Raw genomic sequence first — 16,466 nt, 5'->3', positions numbered from 1 at the left:
ATAAACAAATGTTTTGTTACAACTTGTCATCTTGATTCGAGTTATTCATGTATAAATTATAATATAATATATATAAAAAAAGTTTCAAAAATCCATTGCTTGACTTTTAACATGACTTTACTCTTTATGGCTATAGACTTGTAGTTTGTTAAATTTCAATACTTGAAGGGTACAAAAAGAAAATTAGCAAGAAGATACCAACAAAGAGGAATAGAAGCAACAATAGGATTCACTTTATCGTCTTAATTCAAATGGCTGCAGCTTCTCTTCTATCTCTCTCTCTTCCCAAACCAACCATACTCATTCCAAAATCAACCGCTTCCACCATAACCACCCCTTCGGTTACCACCTTTACAGAGACGCTTGATCAGAAATTCGGCCGCAAAGGCATCAAATTCTCAGAGTTCGACGGAACTCAGATCGCAGAACTTACAGTCAGAAATGGCAGTTCGTTGAAGCTTCAATTGAACAATGCTCATGTCACATCTTACAAGCCTAAAGTAAACTGGAAAGATAATGATGGATTCGAAGAGGTTTTATATACTACTTCTGCTGCAAAAGGCGGAATCGGTTTGGTGATTAATTACGCTGATGATAATTCGACATCTAAAGGTGTTGATTTATCGGAATGGATCGTTAAGGATGCTGATTCCGATTCCATTGATGCTCTTCAGGTATTGTTCCTCTTTCGTTCCATCACCATTTTATTGTGTTTTAAATTTTTAAAACGTAAATTATGGTCTTCTGGATAATGTTACGCATTTAACACCTTTAATCATAATTTAAATACTTTTTTATTTTTGAACACGATAATATTCATGAAAAATAAGATTATTTAGTTATTTGTTAAATGAAGTATATATATCGGTGGATAATGCTACTATAATTTATGGTCCAAGAGTCAAGAGACCAGGACTCCTATTTAACTTTTATGTTTTTTTTTTCTTCGCTCTTTTTTACAACATCTAGTGGTTAAATTTAATTTTATGTTTGATATAATTTTAAATATTTCAAAAGCTTAAAATTTTCTTCAAATATTTCTATATAAATAAAAGCTTCAGTTTCTAATAGCAGATATTTTTGCCAAACATACTTTAAATTGTCTACAACGATCAATTATGTCAATTAATGTAACCAAAGTTTTTTTAAAAAATGATGTATTTCATAAAAAACTACACAAATATAATTACATGATTGATATTTTTTTTAACAATCCAAAATAACGTATATCAGTTTCACTTTCATTTTTACAGGTGGAATTGAGTTGTACCACAAGTGGAACTCTTGACATAACCTATGTCATCTCCCTCTATGCCCTAAGCATGGCAACCGCAGTTATAATAAAAAATAATGGCCGAAAACCAGTTGACCTAAAAACAGCTATACTTAGCCATCTAAAGTCTAAAAATAGAGGAGGAACTGCCATTCAAGGCCTCCAAGGTTGCAAATATTGCACGCAACCTCCTTTAACTTCTCAGTTTGAGATTCTCTCTCCATCCGAAGCGGTAAAACCAGAAGATCCAGCCTGGTTTTCCCTCGGGTGGGAGCCTGAGAAGAAAGGAGGAGTTTGGAGCGTGCAAGATTTGCCACTCACAATTTTGAAACATAAAGTTAGTAGAGTTTATGGTGCTCCACTTGAGGAGAGATTAAAAGAGTTCTACAACACTCCTCCATCAAAATACGAGACCATTGATCAGGTAATCTTTGATATATTTTAGAGTAAATTGAATTTTTTATGAATTTTAAAAGTGATATAAATGGTTACTTGGATTTTTAGGGAAGAGAATTGTTCTTCAGGGTGGTAAGAATGGGGTTTGAAGAAATTTATGTGTCGAGTCCCGGATCAGTATCGGAGAAATATGGAGAGGAATATTTTATTTGTACGGGGCCTGCAACTATGTTGGCTCCCATTACCATTGAACCGGGTGAAGAGTGGAGAGGGGCACAAGTTATCGAACATGATAACTTGTAATTTGTAATTATGTAATATATATAACTATATTTATTCTACAAAAAATTAAAAATATAAATGTTACAGTCCTTACTTTGCTTTTGTTTATGTAGATGTATCAATTGTATCATTAGTACAAAATTTTGAAATAAGTTGTTTGGATGCACTTTCTAAAAGATTGATTCTAAATATATATCTAAAAGAAGTTGCATTGTGCTACGCATCCACTTAAGTCATGTTTTATAAGAAGGGGTAATACGGGAAACTCAGCTAAATAAAAAGCACCGTGTTAGTGGAGGGATAATTTAGGTACTTAATTTACGTTAGTTTGTTGGGACAGAACTTATACGAGGATAGAGTCGTAGATGAAGGCTCTTATAGTCTTGGAAAGTGATGATCCTAAACCATGGCAGAAAGTGGTGTAATTGAGGTTCTTTTGGAACTTCTGAGATGCCATTTATGTGAGAGAAACTTGCTTCATTCATGTAAGTTCGCGATTTAGTTAATCTAAATGAGAATAGTTCATTTCATAGTCCCAAATAACATTGTTTCACTTTATTCAAGGGTAGATTTGTAAATGATTGCATTAGCTTTTTATTTGGGATTTATATCTAATAAATTGAGAACCAAAAACATCACAAGATGGGAAAAGATGAATATATATATATATATATATATATATATATATATATATATATATATTAAATATAATTTGTAAAATATCAAAAGATGAGAAAAAGACATCAATAATAAATACAAATTGCCAAGACTTGTAAGTCTTTTGAGTGTCTTATGTAGTTTGTCTTATAGTTTGGTTTCAATTTTAGGAAATTAAGTATTGTATACTCCACACAAGCAAGCTACTTATTTGAAGAATCAGTCTTCTTCACAGTAGAGACTACATAAACCCATGATCAATACAATCCAATAATCAACAAGATTTGCATTTACATTATGAATCCATGTGTTTTTATAATTCTCCCACTTCTCTTGCTACTCCTTGTGGCAACAACTGCCAGCCAATTCGGAAGAGATGATATGAAGCAGTGTTTGGATAATGAGAGAGATGCTCTCCTTCTTTTCAAAGCTCCCCTTCAAGACCCCAATGGTCATCTCTCTACATGGAGATTTGACCAACATGACTGCTGTAAATGGAGTGGAATCACATGCAACAACCAAACAGGTCATGTCATAGGGCTTCATATTGGCTTGTATGGTCTTGTAGGTGAGATAAGCCATTCATTGCTTAACTTAACCTACTTGAAGCATCTTGAACTTTTTGGAAATTATTTTCATGGAATCATTCCCACCTTCATTGGTTCTTTAACTCGATTAAGGTACCTTGACCTTTGCTATAACTCTTTTTATGGAGCCATTCCTCAGGAGTTTGGAAACCTCACCAATTTGCGAGTGCTTTACCTTGGATCCATTGGAAATTATGGAGTTGAAAACATAAAGTGGTTGTCTCATCTCTATCATTTGGAGGAACTTCAAATGGATGGGATTTCCCTAGCTAAACAAAATCATTGGGTAGATGTAATTCTGAGTCTCCGGAAACTATCAATTTTAAGTTTAAATAGATGTGAGCTCTCACATGTCGTGTACCCATATTCTTCTTCATTTTTCAACTCTTCTTCATCTATTGAATCCATTTATCTTGGAAGCAACAATCTCACATCATCCATGTATCGTTGGTTGTTCCCATTAACAAGCAATAAGCTTCGTGTTCTTGATCTCTCTAGGAACATGTTAGATGGGATACCCAAATATCTTGGTAATCTCTGTAGTTTGGAAGCTTTGAGTCTCGATAACAACTCTTTAGTGGTTGAATTTGCTGATTTTCTCAACAACTTGTCTGGATGCGCATCACTTTCATTAAAAATGTTGTATGCTGCAAGAAACCAATTTACAGGGGCATTGTCCAGTGAGATCCAAAAGTTTTCATCCATAACATCTTTGGACCTATCTGATAATCATTTAAATGGAAGTATAAGTGAGAAACTGTGGGAACTACCTAGGCTTGAAACTATTGACTTGTCTTTTAATAATCTTAGAGTTCCTTCCACATATCACTTTTCAAACCTTTCATACGTAAAGTATATTGATCTGACCTCTTGCAAGCTGCTAGGGTCTCGCTTCCCCAAATGGATTCAGACATTCAAGAATCTTACCTTTCTTGATCTTTCCAATACTGGAATTTCAGATACAATTCCTCTGGAGTTTTGGGACATGTGGCCTTCTTAATTACATCATCTGAATCTCTCTTCCAACAATATTAGCGGGAAAGTACCAGATTTATCATCAAATTTTGCCCAGAGTTCAGTGATAGATTTGAGTTCCAACAGATTTTATGGTCCAATACCAAATGTTCCCTCCACTTTATCAACATTAAACCTTTCCAGAAACAAATTCTCCGGAGGGATCGCCTTTATATGCCAAATTGTTAATGGGTTCTTATCATTTCTTGACCTCTCTCATAACTCATTAACCGGACAACTCCCAGATTGTTTGTGGCTTTTCAAAGAACTACAAGTTCTTAATCCCGGACACAACAATCTCTTTGGAAGGCTTCCTCCCTCTATTGGATCTTTGATACAACTCAAGATGTTGTATTTATACAAGAACAACTTCTCTGGAGAATTGCCTTTTTCTTTAAAAAATTGCACGAGTTTAAAGTCGTTGAATTTAGGGGCCAATAAGTTTTCTGGTAATGTGCCTGTTTGGATTGGGGAAAGATTCTCAGGCTTGTACGTTCTTATCCTAAAATCAAACAACTTCTCTGGAACAATCCCTTTAAAGTTGTGTCAGTTAGCTAATCTTCAAATTCTAGACATGTCAAGGAACAATCTCCATGGAACTATTACCTCATGTTTGAGTAATCTTACAGGCATGGTTCAACAAGGAATTTCACAAGATGTACAACTTTATACAACATATGAACAAGAGACATATGTTGACCATGCAATGATTCAGTGGCAGGGAAATGAACATGAATTCTTTAGCACTTTGAAACAGTTGAAGAGCATTGACTTGTCAAGCAACAATTTAACAGGACGAATCCCAAATGAAATTACCAATCTTTATGACTTAATTTCCTTGAACTTATCAAAGAATGCTCTATTGGGAGAGATTCCACAGAAAATTGGTGAGATGAAAAATCTTTTGACTTTGGATTTATCTAGAAACAGTTTTTCAGGGAGGATACCATCAAGCATGTCTCAAATGAGTTTACTGAATGACCTAGACGTGTCATTTAATAACTTGTCAGGGAGAATCCCAACAAGCACTCAACTCCAGTCCTTTCCACCTTCAAGATACAATGGAAACACATGTCTATGTGGACCTCCTCTTACCAAAAAATGTCCTGGAGATGAAGAACCAGAAGAACCATCTCTTATTGGTAAAGGTGAGGGTGATGAGGAAGACATAGATGAAGTTGAGAGATGGTTTTATATTGGTGGTGGGACTGGTTTTGCTACTGGATTTTGGATAACATGTTCAGTTTTGCTTTTAAATCAACGCGGGAGACATGCTTTTTTTTCAATTTTATGATAACGTAAAGGATTGGGTTTATGTAAAGGTGGTGGTGTTCATTGAGTATTTGCAAAAGTAGTGTCATATAAGTTTTATATTTTCACTTCTTATTTTTCATTGTGTATTGTAATGTCACTTGGCAAGGGGTTTTAAGTCCCCAATATCAATAAATTTGCCACTAACACCATGGCTGGCTATTTTCCTTGTGTTGTATAAGATAAGGCATCCTAGAAGGAAATTAGAGGTGCAAAAAAAGATGAAACAATTTTTGAAGTATTTGAAAAAGATGAAATATTTAATTATTTATATATTTAAATAGTTTTTAATTTTAATAAAACTACAATTAAATAAAAATATAGTCATTTCTTCATGAAATGCACTATTGTCTTTATCATGCATCATCAACTGAATCGAGTAACAAATGTTCAGAAACAAAGTTGTTTCAATTTACTTTTCTTTTAACATCAGGGAATGTAACATCCCATATTGGCTTGGCTTCCATACAAATACAACACATGACCAAACCTCTACCTATTGACTGTTAAACACCTCTGAAACTAGATTATCTATCTTAACACATACTCGAAGAAACGAATCATAAGATTATGAGTATTTTACATTTTGGCCCCCGATTATAGCTCATTTTCCAAATTTTTGCAATTTTGGTCCTTGTTTGAGGTTTTTGTAATGTTGTTGGTCCTTATTCTAAGTAAAATGCGTATATTTTGTTGGAGGAATGTTATTTAGTGGATTGGAATGAAAGAAGTTCTTGAAGTTTTATGGTTTTTCCCGTTTTATTTAATAGAAGTTCGTCCTCTCTTCTTATCTTACATTTTTCTTGTTATTGTCTTAATTAGTATTCTTATCAACTCTCTTTTGGGAACAAAAAAAAACCTTTTTACTTGGAAAAAACACCAAAAGCGTCAAATAAGGACCAAAATTGCAAGAAAATACTTTATGGGACCAAAATTGCAAAATCAACTATACTCGAAGACCAAAATTATAATTTACTCTAATTTTAATAACATAAAAGTAAGTTATATTTTTAGTCACTAAGTGTAGTCGATTTTTACTTATTCCCAAAAAAATCTAGTTGAAATTTTGGTCCTTATTTATGGCTTTTGTAACATTTTTTGTTACTGTCCGTAAAATGAAATAACTATTTTGGTCCCTGACTATAGCCAAATTTTGCAATTTAAATAAAAATATATAGTCATTTTACTTGGAACAGGACCAAAAATATTGGTTAAACCTCAAATAAGAACCAAAACTGAAAAGAAAAAAAAATTGGGACCAAAATTGAAAAATCAGATATACTTAGGCACAAAAAAGTAAATTACTCTAAGATTATTAAAACTAGTGTAGGGACTCATGCTTCGCATGGGTTGGAAATCATTTTTATTGCTATAACTAGCCATATATTTTTAAATACAATACTCTGATAAGCAAAATTAAAAGTACGGTTCTCTAATAGACAAATAAGTAAAAATAGCATCAATTAGAAATAAATTACAATAGTGCCTTCCAATTCCAAAGCCTCTTGGATCAGCAAACACATTTTATGTTGAAGGTCATCACTAGCCTGATAGAATCATGTTATTGTCTAGAACAAGTTAGCATGTTCTAGAATGATCTGGAAGATTCTAGAACATTATGGAATTCTATGGAGAAGTCTAGAAGATGCTAGAAGATTCTAGAGTACTCTAGAATGAGATGGAAGACCCTGGAAGGCTATGGAACATTCTAGAACACGATGGAAGGCACAAGAATGTCTATACTTATCTAGGACATTATAGAATATTCTAGAAACATATATAAGATTGTAATTGATATAGAATATGGTAGATAGTTCCAGAATAGTCATGAATCTATGTAGATCTAGAAACTTCCTATAAGGAGGTGGAAACACCTATAAATAGGTGTGGAGCTCATTTGCTCCAAATCAATCCAACATCTAAGTATCCAAGAAAAGCCTCCAAGTAAGAAAAGTGTGTAGTAGTCTCACAAAGTGTAAGATCTTCTTAAGTGTCTTAATAAAAGTCTTGTTGTTTCCCATACAAAGAGTCGTGTTCAACAATCTGGTATCAGAGCAAGGTTTGTTGATAGTGAGAACGAGTGATTCTCGTTGTATCGTGAGTAGTTTGTGATTCTGCAAGTTTAGTATCGAAACTAGCTTGTTTGGTATTACCGAGGTACTGCCAACACGATGGGTGATCTCCAAGTCGTCGGAGGAATCAAGAAACTCAACAACAACAACTACAAAACGTGGGAAACATGTATGAAGTCCTACTTACAAGGACAAGATCTATGGGAGGTCGTCGGTGGAAGCGAAACTACGCCACCAGAGGAAGACGTTAATGGTGCTTTGCGCAAATTGAAAATCAAAGCAGGCAAAGCAATGTGTGCCTTGAAGACCACAATCGAAGAAGAGATGTTGGAGCATATTCGGGATGAGAACACCCCGAAAGAATCTTGGGACACGTTTGTGACGCTTTTCTCAAAGAAGAATGATACGAGACTACAACTTTTGGAGAACGAGCTATTATCAATCTCACAATGTGACATGACGATTGCTCAATATTTCCACAAGGTCAAGTCGATATGTCGGGAGATTACTGAACTAGATCCGCAATCCGTCATTGCAGAAGCTCGAATGAAGAGGATCATTATCCATGGACTGAGGTCGGAATATAGAAGCTTTGTTACTGCTATACAAGGATGGCCCGCTCAACCATCACTTGTAGAGTTTGAGAATTTGTTGTGCAGCCAAGAAGCTATGGCTAAGAAAATGGGTGGCATCACGCTGAAAAGTGAAGAAGAAGCACTCTACACAAGTAAAAGTCGAAGGAATTTCAAGCCACCTTCTAAAGAAGCATACAAAAATGCTAACAAAGCGTAGAGTCAACAAGGAATCTCACAACCATGGAGATCTCAAAAGACCAACAATAAGAGTTCTCGGGGGAGGAGGTTCAAAGGCAACTGCAAAAATTGTGGAAAGTGGGGCCACATGTCCAAGGATTGTTGGTCAAAGAAAAAGTCTGTGGAAAGCAATGTAGTAACTTCCAAAAAGGAAGTAGATGATGAATGGGATGCTGAGGCACTATGTGCTATAGAAGAGAATAAGACTAAAAGAGGAAGGCTAATGTGTTGGATTAGTGTCTAAGTCCATAACTATTTTGGTATGTACTTGACCCGATGGTGCATGGTCCTTTTGGGTTGCCTTCACCAAAGCAACTTGATAGGATGAATTATGGAGAGAAAGGATTAAATATGATTTATTAATATATTATGGGAATAATATATTAAAAGAGAAATCATATTGTTTAATTAATATTAGTCAATAATTAATTGGTAATTAGTTTTGTGACTAAAAGAGATTAATTAAACTTAAGGGAATTGAATTGTAATTATAAGATAATTATAATTTGGGCCATGGATTGCCTTATATTAAGGGATGGACGAATTCTAATGGGAAACCCATAAGGAAATCGTCCATGGGCTTAATGTAACACCCCCCTGGCACGTATCACAATATTGTCCGCTTTGGGCCACTCGGCACGAGGACTTCCCAGGGGGTCACCCATCCCGGTACTACTCCCGCCCGAGCATGCTTAACTGCAGAGTTCTTATGGGATCTGCTGCCCACACGGCTTTAAAACGCGTTGTGTCAAGGAAAGTATCCACACCCCTTATAAGTAGATGTTTCGTTCTCCTTCCAAGCCGATGTAGGATCAGGTGCAACCCACCTTCACCCCCCATTATAGGGTTCGACGTCCCTGTCGAACACATCGACCCGTGCCCTGGCTCTGATACCATTTGTAACACCCCCCTCTAGCACGTATCACGATATTGTCCGCTTTGGGCCACTCGGCACGAGGACTTCCCAGGGGGTCACCCATCCCGGTACTACTCCCGCCCGAGCACGCTTAACTGCAGAGTTCTTATGGGATCTGCTGCCCTCACGGCTTTAAAACGCGTTGTGACAAGGAAGGTATCCACACCCCTTATAAGTAGATGTTTCGTTCTCCTTCCAAGCCGATGTAGGATCAGGTGCAACCCACCTTCACCCCCCATCGGCTGGGAAGGAGAACTAAGCATTCCTTATAAGGGGTGTGGATACCTTCCCTATCACAACGCGTTTTAAAGCCGTGAGGGCAGCAGATCCCATAAGAACTCTGCAGTTAAGCGTGCTCGGGCGGGAGTAGTACCGGGATGGGTGACCCCCTGGGAAGTCCTCGTGCCGAGTGGCCCAAAGCGGACAATATTGTGATACGTGCCAGAGGGGGGTGTTACAAATGGTATCAGAGCTAGGGCATGGGTCGATGTGTTCGACAGGGATGTCGAACCCTATAATGGGGGGTGAAAGTGGGTTAGATCTGATCCCACATCGGCTGGGAAGGAGAACTAAGCATTCCTTATAAGGGGTGTGGATACCTTCCCTATCACAACGCGTTTTAAAGCCGTGAGGGCAGCAGATTCCATAAGAACTCTGCAGTTAAGCGTGCTCGGGCGGGAGTAGTACCGGGATGGGTGACCCCCTGGGAAGTCCTCGTGCCGAGTGGCCCAAAGCGGACAATATTGTGATACGTGCCAGAGGGGGGTGTTACACTTAATTAAAGGAGTCTATGGGTTGTTTAGGGCTTAAGCATCCAAATTAGGGTTTCCTTGTTAGATAACCCTAATAGCCCAACTATATAAAGACCCCATAAGGCTCAAAAACGCGGCTAATGATCTTGCTAGGGTTTCTACATGTTTTTGATAGCCTCCATCCTCTCTCCTCTTCATCCTCTTGCTTATGGTGTTTGTGAGCCATTAGAGGAGTGACACTTGTGACTCTAACCCTTCCAAAGTCAATACAAGAAGATTTGGGATTGTTATTGCTACATAACAATCAAGGTAACATTATAAACATATTCTCATGTTAATATGATTACTTGTATGTTAGAATTAGGGTTTATAGTCTTGGATTCAAAGCATGTACAATAGAGAAACCTAGATCCAAGCATTAGGGTTTGTATGAGCACATAGGATGTCTTATGACCAAAACCCATCAGTGGTATCAGAGCCTAGCTTGGTTTCAATTGTATTGATGCATTGTATATCTAAAAACTTTGATTTTTGGTGTTTTGGAGGCTGGACTCGCCGAGTCCATAGCTGAACTCGCCGAGTCCAGCTATGACTCGACGAGTCCAGGGTGACTCGACGAGTCCAGGCTTGACTCGACGAGTCAACTCGTCAGATAATGTTTATCTCGGGATTTCTTGCTGTTTTTGCATATGGATAGTTACCTTATCAGGTTAGATTAATATAAATCCGATTTTATTATATATATGACTATATTCTTGATCTAATTAAAGATAATTATCAATTAACAAGATAATTCTTTCCTTATAAGATAATTGATTAATTATTTTGAGTAAATTGATAAATTGTTTTGCAAGAAATCATTAAATAAATCAAATATGGATAATTATGTGATTAAATGTTAATTTAAAATTATTTGTTATTTGATCCTTGTTGTTATGAAAGGTTTCATATTTTCCCCTTTAGGTTTTATAGTTTAAATTTGAACCCAAAAGTTTTGGAGTTTTGAAATGTAAATAGTTAAAACCCTAATGTTTTGAAAAAGGTTTCAAAACTTGCCCTCAAGTTTTGGAATTTAAAAGTTGATTAAAGATTTAATTAGAAATGTTAAATTCTAAAACCCTAGTAATGTTTTGAAAAGTTCAAATCACACCCTTATGGTTTTATTAATTAATTAAGGAGTATAATTAAAAGAGGTTTAATAAATCCATAAAAGTTTAGGTTAACCTTTTAATTGAGTAAAAGTCAGTCTTACCGTTAGTAGGCCTCATTCACGAAGTTGGTCTATAAGGGGTGTTTAAGGAAATTACCTATAAAATGACGATTGAATGGGTATCCACTCTTACCCACCGCACTCTTGACTAGTGGAGGGTCGTTATCCGAACGGGTAGGATAGGACGAAACCTTCCATTATAAGTATAATGAAATACAAAGTAAGTAAATGTTTTTCAAATTCCCAATCTTAGTTACTTAGGCAAAAGTGAATTGATGCAATTCCATGAAATTACACTTTGTGCCCTTGCGAAGACGTTAGTGGAGCGTGTGTGGTTTACCGGCACACTAAATGGTTCTAAGCAAAGGTAGCTGGTGGTTGTCGAGGCCAACACAAATAATAACCCTAAATATTACACACTAAAATAGTGTATAGTGGTAAAGGGATCGAATCCATGGAGACTGGTTCAATTTGATAACTCTATGAAAAATCTCTTTGTAAAATACTTGGAATATGACAATGAATTAAAAATGGGGGTTTTGATGTTTTGAAATACTTGAAACAAACTAGAATTAACTATGATTTAAATAGACAATTGCAACAAAAATAAGAATTTGATGTAAAATCAATAAGGGAAAGATGGTTGACTTAAAGTTTTCTCACTTTGACTTTTGATGAACATATCATTAGAATTCAATGGTGCAATACTTGTTTTTAAATCCTCAATTTGGCTATAGTAATCCAAGGAGCTTGAGATTACCTAGACTTTTATTAATTGTTGAAATGGATAGAGAAGCTCATAACAATTTCCTTAGTCAAAGTCACTAATTCCAAATAGCATGTAATTAGTGAAAGTCAACTAGCATTAAGAACCAAAAAGTCACCAAATCCAAGAGGGATCAAATGCTTTCACCACCATGTTGGAGGAAATGTTTTTATGATTGTGTGAAGCAAAAACAACACAAAAATCATTTGTTGCTTGCTAATTTGAGGATCCTTTACTTAATCAAGAAATTAGCCAACTAATCACCACAAACACATTTAAACTCATGAACTAAAACATACAAGTAATGATAAGATGTTAAAACACAAAACATTTCCATAAAGATTCAAGAACATGTTCATGGATTCTTCAACATTCAACAAAAGTTCAAAGGATTAACCAAAAGTCAACCAAGATTAGCTTAGCCAAGCATGGCTAAACCCAAAGAAACAAAGTTAGAGAAATTTGTACCAAACATTAAGCAAGAATCAAGAGGTAAAAATATGATGTTCTTCAAGGGTTCTTGGCCTTCAAAAGTCTCCAAAACTCCAGAGAGAATCTTCAAAAATCGGGTGTCCAAGAGTATGCAAAAGATGGGCACCAACCTTCCTCAAATAGCTCAAAAGAAGAATTTCCGAAATTGCCCCTGCAGGAGGTTGCGCGACCCGCGTGCTCTTGCGCGGGTGGGTTGCGCGGGTGGTCCCTGGATGTAGCATCTTTGAGGTTTTGGGCCTCCATAGCTTAGCCCACTTGGCCCAGATCGAATCCAATCACCTCCTAGCCCATTTTCTTCAAGTTTTTCTTCATTTTAAGCCCAATTTGACCTCTCCAAATCCTCCAAAGCTCGTGAATTCGCCCGATTAATAATTTACGTACGCTTGAATATTCCCCCGCATCTTGCAAATTTAAAGTTTATTTCTCTCCAAGTCTTCAAATAATCATCAAGATCACTCCATGCATCATCGCCACTACCCATCAAGCCCAACGTCATTTTTGTCTACCAAATCTCATCGCCTCCTATACGTCCTGAACACTCCCGCTCCGCTAGACCCGAAAACCTGCAATTATGCTCACAAGATTCGAGAGTACCCGAAATAGTCATAAAATAACAAAAAGGAAAATATGCATGGAAATTATCTAAATTATGAATGAAATATGCTAAAATAAACTATAAAAAGAAGTAATTAAAATGAAGCTATCAGTAGTAAAGGGTGACTCAATGTTTGTCATAGTTCGGTGGAGCGTGTGTGGTTTACCGGCACATCGAATAGGTGATTGTAACATGTGAGGGCACCATGTAGTTTGCATGGTTATTCACACCCGCTTTGTGATCCTCGACATCCCAGTCACAAACAAGAGGGGCATATCGAGATTTAAACATGCCATTGAAATGTTCAATGAATCTCAAAGGATCTAGGAGTTTTCATAGATTTAAAACTTAAATTTCTTTTTCGTTTTTCATGGTGGAATATAGTGAATCGTCATTCACTTACCTTCAAATATTCTGCAATTAGGGTTACGGCATCCCTCTCCCGAGTTGTAGAATATTGTGTTGGGTCCTAGCCTTAGTATTTCATTTGGGTGATTTACCAAGGACTCAATCAATCAACTAACTAGAATTAGTTTTTCTCCCGATGTCAAAGTTCGACAACTATGGTCTTGTCAAATCCCGTGGAACAAGCATTCCACATGAAGATGATATTCCACGATTCGATCGAGGAACAAGAAATCATGCTTCACTTCCTCCTCCTCCTCCAATTATTCTCCCTAACCCACAAGATTGTAAAATTGAAAGGTTCAATATCACTCAAGCCCTTTTTGGCAAGTAAACATAAAGAGGGCAAGTCGGTGTGTGCACACGTCTTAGGGATGAAGTCACACATTGATAGATTAAGAATGATGGGATCCATTGTCGGTGAAGCGATGGATGTTGATTGGGTTCTTCAGTCACTTCCTAACTCGTATAGTGAGTTCGTAAGAGAGTACTATATGATGAACCGCGACGTGACCCTTATAGATCTCACCTATATGCTTATTGCTGCTGAATCAGCAATGATTTGGCGTAATAGAAAAAGCAAAGTTGATTGGTGAATATGCCTTCGAGACCTCTTTGGATATAGACAATGGCAATGAAAGACATGCAATGATCGAAAAGTTTGATCATAAGAGAAAGGCGATTCCTGAGGTAGTTCCATGTGTTGTTCCAAAAGAGTCAGTTTGCTTTTATTGCCAAGAGAAGGGGCATTGGAGACGAAGTTGCCCTATTTACCTAAGAGATCTAAGAGATGGGAGAGTCAAAAGTATGACTACGCTTTAGGTAAGAATCCACTATCTAACTCCATTAAGTTCCTATTCATTAATTCTTAATACATGATGTGATAAGATTGCATTTGAATGTTTTGAAGGATCGGTGAAAAGAAAGGAAGCTTGATAAGAGAGCAAGATGAATCTAATCACAAGAGATGGATCTCGATCTCATGGACTTGAAGATTGGATTTTGAGCTTAGATAGTTATGATAGAGTTGTTATAAATTTTCTTTTTACATAGTTTTCAATAGATTTTGCATTGTAAGGACAAATGTTTTTCCGTTGCTTTTATAAATAAAATAAATTGTGTTTGATTTATTTATTTATTTGTTTACTTCCTTGCAATGAAATCGTTATGAAAATTGGTGTTTGCATATTTCTACAACGAATGGATATGATTCGTAGTTATGTTATTTATGGAAATGTCAAGAATTTACCAAATAGGGAGAGTTTCTCATCGCCCAAGTTTCAATTGGACCGAAACTTGGAATCATGCAACTTGGTTGCACGATGAATGAGAAATTTCATATTTTGGAAATTAGACTAATTCATTGACAAAGTGTCAAGTGAAGGACTAGGAGATCGAGTACACAAAGTTGCGTGTTGATCAAAGTCCACCATAAGAGTAACAAAGACATTCGTCATGATTTACTAAAGGTTTAGTAAATATGATTATGCTTATAAGATTAAGTGTAATTTTGAATTGATTAAAGGGTTTAGATCAATAGCAAAACGAATAAGAAGAATCAAGTAGGCAGAAAGATAAGAGTTTCTCCATTCTAAGAAGAAGGGAGAGTAGCTTTTATGCTTTATGATAGGTCTTAATGATTAAGAACCATATCTCAATTGATCCTCTAAGTGAGTCTTGGTACAATTGTATGTCCAAGAATAGGAATCAAAGATAGAAGAAATGGTCAAATCAAGAAGTCAATCATACTTCGTTCCAAAACAAGTCTTAAAGTCAAGATTGTGACATTGAGTGAATAGTATTATAAAGGTTTATAACATTCATCAATTGTGGAAAGTTGTGATGTCTTGAATAAGACAAAGACCAACTAAGACCAAAATTATGAAGTGTTTTGTTTTGATAAAAGCTACACTAACTCTTGAATATTTGTTTGTCAAGAAATGTTTTGATAAGAGAATCGTATATGTCAAGGAGTCAGTGGGAGTCTTAATAGTCTTGAAAAGTTTCAAGAACAAATCAAATAAACCTTATCGATCATCACTAGCACACGAGTTGAGGTTTACAACCTATCGTGAAGACATTATTTTGTTTTTGTGCCAATCCAATCGAGTTAATTATGCATGTGAGTCCTATGAGTTCTCATTTGAATGCATAAAAGGCAAGGGCCTTGATCAATGGAAAGTAAATTGATAGGAAAAGGTGAGCTGCTTAACTACTTGGAAGACGTGGTGGGCAGTTGTGCTACCATAAGGCAAGAAATCAAGATTAAGATAGTTCGGTCCATATGAGTTTGAGTTTGTCGTAAACTTTGGTTTTAACAAATTCACATGGATAGGAACAAATACACCATTTAAATCTAAGTGTCATAAGATTTCCTCCTTCATGAAAATGATTGTGAGGAAATGCTTTCACTAAGAAAGATTTTAAGAAGATAGTGATTGTAAAATTGCATTCTCGAATTCGATCATGGTTACGGTATCCCTTTCCATAATTTGAATTGTGAGGTTTGGCAATTAGTCTTAATTGTTTAAGACACACATATGAACTATCTAAGGCAAAGGTGTATAAGTTCAAGAAGCCTTGATAAAAGATTATCAAAGCACTAAGTATTAGAAACATGAACTTAAGAAATTTAATAAGTATTGTTTTTCTGAAAGTTAAGATGTTTATGAATACATGTCAAAGCTAGTGGGAGCATAAGTGTTATGTTTTACAATAATCATCATGATAGTGGGAGCATAAATGTTATGATTGTATGATTATTAAGGCACGTATTGCAAAGTTGGCAATATTAATTATAGAAAACAAGAGTTAAACCTTGCAAAGTTGTAAGGGTTATAAAGTTGTTTTGCTATAATTAAGGGAGAGAATATTATGCTTCATTTCAAATCTAAAGGATTAGGTTGTGGAATGTTAATAAATTGTG

The 16,466-nt window shown here is 36.0% G+C and overlaps 2 protein-coding genes and 2 pseudogenes across 2 annotated transcripts; 3 read left to right on the top strand and 1 right to left on the bottom strand.

Moving 5' to 3' along the window:
* The first annotated feature begins 214 nt into the window (after positions 1–214).
* On the top strand, positions 215–2,059 carry PNSB2 (NDH-dependent cyclic electron flow 1). The gene is made up of 3 exons (XM_078961284.1): positions 215–674; positions 1,254–1,697; positions 1,778–2,059. Exons 1-3 carry the CDS (start codon positions 252–254, stop codon positions 1,970–1,972), a joined length of 1,062 nt encoding a protein of 353 aa, XP_078817410.1. The 5' UTR covers positions 215–251; the 3' UTR covers positions 1,973–2,059.
* Positions 2,060–2,905: 846 nt separating this feature from the next.
* On the top strand, positions 2,906–5,564 carry LOC145002472 (receptor-like protein EIX2; annotated as a pseudogene).
* A 2,127-nt stretch (positions 5,565–7,691) lies between these two features.
* LOC145002471 (uncharacterized) lies at positions 7,692–8,384 on the top strand. Its single transcript, XM_078961737.1, has one exon. It carries the CDS (start codon positions 7,692–7,694, stop codon positions 8,382–8,384), a length of 693 nt encoding a protein of 230 aa, XP_078817863.1.
* Positions 8,385–9,032: 648 nt separating this feature from the next.
* Positions 9,033–9,150, bottom strand: LOC145003519 (5S ribosomal RNA; annotated as a pseudogene).
* Positions 9,151–16,466: the final 7,316 nt, after the last annotated feature.

This window comes from Lactuca saligna, chromosome 6 (genome assembly GCF_052625555.1).
Source record: "Lactuca saligna cultivar CGN05327 chromosome 6, ASM5262555v1, whole genome shotgun sequence".
Classification (NCBI taxonomy): Eukaryota; Viridiplantae; Streptophyta; class Magnoliopsida; order Asterales; family Asteraceae; genus Lactuca; species Lactuca saligna.
Note: the sequence above shows the minus strand (reverse complement) of the source record. Positions and strands in the feature narration are given on the sequence as shown.

Bases quoted from the DNA above. Each gene is read 5' to 3' on its own strand.
- PNSB2 (XM_078961284.1), top strand. From the start codon at position 252: ATGGCTGCAGCTTCTCTTCTATCTCTCTCTCTTCCCAAACCAACCATA. The intron at 675-1,253 runs GTATTGTTCCTC...TCATTTTTACAG, and splicing joins ATTCCATTGATGCTCTTCAG to GTGGAATTGAGTTGTACCAC. The intron at 1,698-1,777 runs GTAATCTTTGAT...TTGGATTTTTAG, and splicing joins AATACGAGACCATTGATCAG to GGAAGAGAATTGTTCTTCAG.
- LOC145002471 (XM_078961737.1), top strand. From the start codon at position 7,692: ATGGGTGATCTCCAAGTCGTCGGAGGAATCAAGAAACTCAACAACAAC.